The sequence below is a fragment of the Sinocyclocheilus anshuiensis genome, unplaced genomic scaffold (genome assembly GCF_001515605.1).
Source record: "Sinocyclocheilus anshuiensis isolate Anshui unplaced genomic scaffold, SAMN03320099.WGS_v1.1 scaffold838, whole genome shotgun sequence".
Lineage (NCBI taxonomy): Eukaryota > Metazoa > Chordata > Actinopteri > Cypriniformes > Cyprinidae > Sinocyclocheilus > Sinocyclocheilus anshuiensis.
The window spans coordinates 1815828-1823371 of record NW_015539915.1 but is presented as its reverse complement, the minus strand read 5'-3'; the positions used below and the strand labels follow the sequence as shown (position 1 = coordinate 1823371).

The 7544-nt window shown below is 36.8% G+C and overlaps 1 protein-coding gene and 1 long non-coding RNA gene across 2 annotated transcripts in view; one reads left to right on the top strand and one right to left on the bottom strand.

Moving 5' to 3' along the window:
* sppl3 (signal peptide peptidase 3) overlaps positions 1 to 7544 on the bottom strand; it is a 45690-nt gene that overhangs the window by 17291 nt on the left and 20855 nt on the right. Inside the window, exons 2-5 of the mRNA XM_016483505.1 lie at positions 2700 to 2777; positions 741 to 832; positions 478 to 597; positions 266 to 344 (exon numbers count right to left, since the gene is read on the bottom strand). Coding sequence (XP_016338991.1) covers positions 266 to 344; positions 478 to 597; positions 741 to 832; positions 2700 to 2777 — 369 coding nt within the window. The remainder of the gene's footprint in view (positions 1 to 265; positions 345 to 477; positions 598 to 740; positions 833 to 2699; positions 2778 to 7544) is intronic.
* The window catches only part of LOC107686469 (uncharacterized), a 21497-nt gene that overhangs the window by 7955 nt on the left and 5998 nt on the right, over positions 1 to 7544 (top strand). The window lies entirely within an intron of this gene.

The following is a 7544-nucleotide window of genomic DNA, read 5'->3' as shown; positions in this document are numbered from 1 at the left end:
ATTATAAAAAAAAAATTTTTAATTATTAATTTATTATTTTAAATGTAATTCAAAAATGTAAATGAACTTTTTTTATTCAATTTAATAATAAAATGTTGGCATCAGCTATTTATCATTAGACTTCATATACACTGAGGGACACAATTAACGTTTCCTAAGTGAATGTCATGTAAGAATTCATGCAAGACACTGTTTGTTGACATATGAACTGAGGTATCTGCAGTTAACCACAAACCACCCTGACGAGTTTGTAAACATTTCATACTTGTTCTGTGGGGAGCAGGGCCTGGTCAGATACTGGCACATCGGCAGCAGGAGAAATGCAAACGCAATGGTCGCTAGAACTGTGAAAACAGAACAAAACAAACAAAGAATTACGTAAATATTACTCAAGCATATAACAGTGCGTATGAACTAGGTCAGTGTGTGAGAAAGGAGCGGTGGAAGGTCACTGGTGTGTTTGCGTGCGGCACATACCTGCAGTGCATATGGTGAACACCACCTGAACAGAGTCGAAGAAGAAAAACATGACGAGCAGAGACACTGAGGCTCCGATGGGCAAGAACAGCGCCTGTGTGGAATCTATGGTCTGAATACCTGTACAAATGCATGAGATGATTCAGCTTCTGTTCAGAAGAGCATGCTAACCTACCTAGAATGCACATCACCATCTGTTTCTAGTGTGATTAATGAAGAAGTAGTGATTCTAGTTGTTTTTAATCGCTTAGTTGAGGACTCACTGTTGTTAGAGTTGGCATTGTTGAAGGAGCCAGTGGCGGTGGGGTTTCCATCCTTGTCCTTCTCCTGGTTCTCACAGTCCATGTTTAATGACCTGTGTGGACAGACACGGTTTACCCACAAACCTCGATTTCTCTCCCCCATCAGTGAACCAACAGCCAGCAGAACTAGCATGCAGGAGTTTTACGCTTGATATTATTGATTTTGACAAGTCACAGAAAGCATATATAATTTAAAGCGAATGAAAGATTGTGGTGGACAGTCTTTTTAATATGTTGTACTGTTTTAGCCACATCTAACTTTCAAACTCCATGAGTATTAGATTTTGTCCACTTCAAATTTGGAAAGGCAAATGTTTCATTAGCTAAACAATCAAATACAAAATGCATCAAATGTATGACGCTGCAAATTACACTTCTGCACCTCAAAGATTAATTTTCTGTCACAACAAATTAATATAGACCTATATCAGCTGGAAAAACTACAATGCCCACTGATTCATTCAATAGATATTTGTACAAGACCCAGGGTAAAGATGCTTTTTTTGCTGACCCAAGCCAGTACCTATTTTTTTTTTATACCATCATGACAATATTTTCATTAGCTACATCACATAAAATGATATATTTAATTTTTAATTTTATTTTTACGTACCAGAAGAAAAAATGAATGAAAAATGTAAAAAATAAAAAAAATAAAAAAGTTCAAGAACGAAAAAAATTCTAAATCTGACATTTTCCGGAACAGGATCCAGCAGGATCAAATTAAGTACTGGTCATAATACTAACATAAAAATGTTTCATGTGAGCAACAGTGCGTTTTGCTGCAGCAGCGCCGATGGAAGCGGTTCACTGACTGCGCAGCACAGCCACACGCGCCACAGTTACGTTTGGGATCATTTTATTTTTAATGCCATAATGTCAGTTGAAAACATTGCAATTGTGTTTTAAAATACAACAACGAGCACCACGAAACCATTTAAAGAGGCATTCAGCGGTCTCCGTGACGGGATAGGAAACAGTCACTAAAGTAAAATGATCTCAAACGAGCTCTCTTCATTTTATCAAATGATCATAATCACATCTATTCATTTTACAATCCTGCTACTAGCATTTTATTCAGACTAAATCCCCTTTAAATCGGGTGAGAAAGCAGGTTTTTTTTTTTGAGTAACTTTTGCACATCCTGTCATGCTGGGCTGCATAGACACATTTTGCAGCATTAAGGTTAACGATTAATCGATTAATTGATTGTTAATTTAAACGACGATCGATCATGGAAATTATCGAAAATTTATATCCCTAGTCGATACCGATAAATATCATGATAAATTTCAAATGTTTAAAGGCAGATTTTTGCTCCTAAGTGAAAACTGTTGAAATCATACCATCAATCGTGGTTTTAAACTGCTCTTTATGGTCAGAACATGACAAACACTTCACATTTTTTGAATTCTTTACACTTTTCCAGTCATTTTTCCTGAACAAAATAAATATCTTAACAGAAATATTAACTTCCTAGTTTGTATCATGTTCTAATGAGTCATATTTTTCAAATCATGAAACAGGTTTGTGTTGGCTGACTTTGATGATGCATATCTTCAGCACAGTTTGCAGTGCAGGCTGCAATACTAATATTATTACCTTTTTTATCTCATAGAAATGCACAGTTGACAGTAATAGTAGCTTGACTAGATAAATTTGGAAACTAAACGTTACTGATTAGTTTATAATTATAAGCCATTCTTAACATTTCAACACAAGCTAATACACCAGCCAGCTAAATAACTCGAGATATTTAGCGACACATTTTATGACATTCAATTCAACAATGCTCAGAACAATAACAGAATACCACATGATTATGTTTGTACATGTAAAACACTCACATGATCTACAAATACAAGATTTTGACACAACAACACTGGTTCCAGGTCTGCAGTGGAAGAGATGAGAGCTTACCTGAAGCTGCCATAGACGATGAGGAGGATGGAGATGAGGAAGGTTGACACCTGGCTGGAGTCGACAAGGGAGTACACCCTGAAAAGACAAAGGAGGTTTCCAATTATTGTATGCCACAACAAAACAGCACAACGAAAGGTGTCAGGCCAGATATGTCGTACAACAGACACAAAGATCGTCACCCTGTACGACCCTTCCTGGTTCAAACTATTCACTCCCTTGTGAACTCAAGCCGTCAGTTATTGATGCAAGTGTGCGGGTGGAAACATGAATCAAAGCTCAGTCTGGTCCAGTTGTTACAGAGCAGTGTATGAGAAACGTCTTGAGTTACAGCATTCTCACCCTCCCCGAGCTGCGCCGAGCGTCTTTTGAGACCTGCGTTTGCCTTTTGTAAATAACAAGCTTTTAGAGAAAGAGGTCAGGCTGTATGCTGAGGTGACTCTTAAAATATGATTACAGTGAGCGAGCGACAGTTTGTTTGCTGAATAAATAATGTGCGGCTGCGAACAAAAGCAGACTTGATTGTGTGCATTTATGAAGTATGTATGAATAAGGAAAACGAGAGCAAGAAAACCTTATCCTCAAACAACACTCTTTACTATGGACAACAAATGGCTTGAAGAAAAACTTATTAGCAGTCACACAGAAGCCTAACCTCGGCTCTGTACGTAATGATCCTGAAACACAGGACAGACCTATACAGGGCTCCAGACTAACACTTGAGAGCAGTGGCACTTGTGCCAAGATCTACAGACCTCTAGTACCTTATTTGGTAATACCGAAAAAGTAATATCTATTAATAATAAAAATAACATTAATAATTGATAATATTACATGTTTTGTCTCTTGGAATTAGGGTTGGGTATCGTTTGAATTTTATCGATTCCGATTCTTATCGATTCCTAGTTTCGATTCCAATAAGATAAAAAATCCAATATAAAAAAAATGAAGTCAAAATTTAGATGTCAAACATTTGTTCTGTCTTTTTACAAAGCATTCTGTTGCAGCTGAATAACACGAGCAAAAATCAGCAGCCTACAGAACACTGCAAGAGGAATTTTGCCTATGCTTTAAAAAAAAAATACCACAGCAAAAACTACTAGATTAATATAAATTTCAAATATTAAAGTGTTACAGAGAAGTAAACAGTCAGTAATAAAGATAGGAACAAACAAATCAATTAGCAATATCATAAATAAATACAACTGAACAAAATTTCAGGTACAGAAACTGTAATTAAAAAAAGTTTAAAAACACTGCATAGTTTTCTTTTCATAAATAAAATATAGATTAATCAATTAAAGTTATTAAATAAATTCAGTCAAGATCAGTGAATGATTTTCTTTTGTTCTTTGATTAACATTAATGACAGGCAGCGCGTTTATTAGGCTGCTGTCTCTTTAACACCGAACGCACGCAGATCTAAAAATACTGTACATGTGTGTTTTCTTTCTCATCTGTTTACGTTCACATAAACAAAAACGGCTGTGTTTATGATGATACACTGATGTAGTTTCTGCATACTGGTCGACAAATATGAAAGAAGTCAGTTTCGGCTCGGAACAACCTTTTCTACAGTGGAAATGCATGGAACGGTTCAAGAACGGACACAAACCGGGAACCCGTACTGCGACCTCTGTGCTCGCGCTTGCACTTCATGTGCGCTGCACGCAAACAGGGCGCAAGTTCTTTCCATTCCTGCACTTAAATTGTTTTTAATCACATTAAAATGCCAACGCAGGAATCGTTAAGCAGAATCGAAATGCATGCGTCTTATCGAATACCCGGTTCTTGGAAATTTGGAACCGGTTCTAAAATGGAACCGGTTTTCGATAACCAACCCTACTTGGAATTGCACATTTGACAGGAGCTTGAGTTGACAGTAGAATCCATTCCAGATATAAATTTATTTTCATTAAAAACAGTAACATTGTTAAAAATGGTAACAAACTAATTTTTACAGAGTAAAATGTAGCTACATTTTCTGACTGACTGAGTTATTAAGTTATTAACTGAGTTATTAACTGACTGAGTTACTCAGACTGAGTTAATTAACCATTTTTCTATAAAGTAGGACGAAGCAGTGAATATATAGTTTCTATTATGTTATGAAAAACTGGAGCCTAAACACATTTAGTATAAGGGTCAAAGATGATACGTCCAATTTTAGTGTTCACATCAAATTAAATTTACAATTGACCAAAAAAAAAAAAAAAAAGAAAAGTAAAACATCTTAAATGCAAGTAAAGTGTTTAATGTTTCAAATACATTTTTGTGAAAGGTCAAAATATGGGTGAGAATGTTATTTTGTCATTCAGTGTAACAGATATGTGTAAAAATGAAACTTATTCTGACCTGCACTTAATAAAATACATTAAAGGGGTGGTTCACTGGTTTTTTCTAGGCTTCATTGTGTTTATGGGGTGCAGTCTAACATGTGTTAATGCTTAGGTTAGCTAGCCCAGTGTGTTGTGATTGGCTAAACCGCCTCTAGTGCGTGTCTAATCGTCCCGCCCCTCACCTCAGCGGCATGTGCTCCAGTTGTATTGTAAACAATGGCTCGTTAATATTGCTTATCAGTTTGAGCCCGATTGGGAAGCAGAGGATATTATTGAAGAGGATTGTGCAGAACCTGTTCAAGCATTGCTTTTAATGGTAGGCCTGTTTTTTGTTTGTTGTTGTCTCATACTGTTAGATATGCTGTTATTTGTAAATGCAACTTTTAATATACGGTTTTATCCTGATTAAAGCTTTAATAAAGTACGGCAACTGCACGCGCGTCCATGTATATCGCTTTTCATAGCTATGTGAAAATAAGTGTATAATTGGAACAGTTCATTATTGGAGCTGAGTTAAATAAGAGAGAGAGAGAGAGAGAGAGAGAGAGAGAGAGCGAGAGAGGGAGAGAGAGAGAGAGAGAAGAGCAAGCCCCTCCCTCAGCTGATCCAGAGCTTCAGTCCTGATGCTTCACTAACATCTACTGATGCTCTGAATCACAACTGTGAAAATAAGTGTATAATTGTAACAGGAAGGAACAGGAGAGAGAGAGAGAGAGAGAGAGAGAGAGAGAGATGCAGAGCGTGTGCAGACTGCAGAGCAGGGGGACGCGAGGAACAATATTAAGAAAATTATCAGTATTAAGAAAAATCGCTGCTTTAGAAAATTGATTTTGAAACTTGTGAATCCATTAGAATCGTTAGAAGACAGAATCGCGATTCATATATGAATTGATTTGTACGTGCACCTATAGTTTTCTCTTCTCTAAAGCAGCGCAGCATGGCCTCGCCCCCTTTGCTGCCTTTTCCCGGGGGTGGGGTTTATCTGGGTTTGTAACGTCACGAACCCGGGAAGCAACTTGTAGTCCCTACCAGGCGTTTTTGTAGGCATTAAACTGCCAGAATTTTAAAAGACGATATCTCCGTTTACATTGAACTTTCAGCTTCGTAACTTTGCAGATATTGTTTATGCTCAAACAGCAACAGTACACACTAACTAACGTTAAAAAAGTGAAATCGCAATCAACTACCCCTTTAAAGAATAAGTGATCATAGGGGTGTGCTATATGACGATTTTGGATAGTGGAAGATAAAAATGTCTCCATGATCTGCTTTTGAAGAAATATCGTAGTATCGTGCTACAGCGCACATTCTATCAGCTGCAGTTCTGGTGCCTCTGTCTCAATATACTGTACAACGCCACATACATTCACATCAGTGTTAACTCAGGTGGTAGAGTTACACAAAAGTACATTATTTGCATGTGCTTTAAAACCTTGCTGGTTAAATGTTTTATTCACGTACTGTTCTGACTTGTGCTTTTTCTGAGCCTACACCCGAAGCGCATGAACTAAAAAACCTGTCAAACAGCGCCTGATTACTGAACTAGGTTATCTCTTGTGCTAATATGGTCAAAACACACAAGGTTTAGATATAGACTCAGTTGGTTAAGTCTAAAATGAAAGTAAACAGTTGGGAGAAAAACTGATACGTGCCTGTATATTAGATGCGTGCAGGTCTTGAAGAGATAGTACTAAACATGCTGCCAACTGTCATTAAAGGGATAGTTCACCCTAAAATTTATTTTCTGTCATTATTTACTCACTCACATGTTGTCCCAAACCTGTATCAATTTCTTTCTTGTGTTGAACACAAAAGAAGATATTTTGAAGAATGTGGGTAACCAAACAGTTAGGAATGCACCGATACCACTTTTTCCAGTACTCGCCTGATACTGATACTTTTATTTTTGGTACTTGCCGATACCGAGTACCGATACCAATATTTTATTGCATTTGTACATTTTTTAAATATTGGGTACCGAAACCAAAAGAGTATGTATAATGTTAGTTGGTTAACTTCATTTATCAAATAGATACAGTCAAACCAAAATGTATTCAGACACCTTCAACATTTCTCACATTATCACAGTTTATTCGCTATAGTTTAGAAAATGGTAATAAAATATAACAAGAACTCAGAGTTAAACTATGTCAGAACAATTTCAGCTTGATAATGTTAGATGACTTTGATAGAAAGGTATGTAATCGATTACAATCAACCAAAAACTCATATAATGCAGAAACACTCAAGCAAGCAAAACACGTGCAACGCGTGCATGTATTTGTACCGGTGCAGAATGAGAGGACAGTAGGCTAGTACAGCCTAGCGCATTTCACACAGGCTGCTAGATTCACTATCGCCAGAAAGTCGTGTATGCCTAAGGTTGAAAATAAATGATGTTTATAGTGAATGCCCATATAAATTATCTTATTTTTACGATTTAGTTTTAATCCAAATGATGCGTGTGCTAAATGAGTGAACATCAAAGATCACACAACAGAAATGC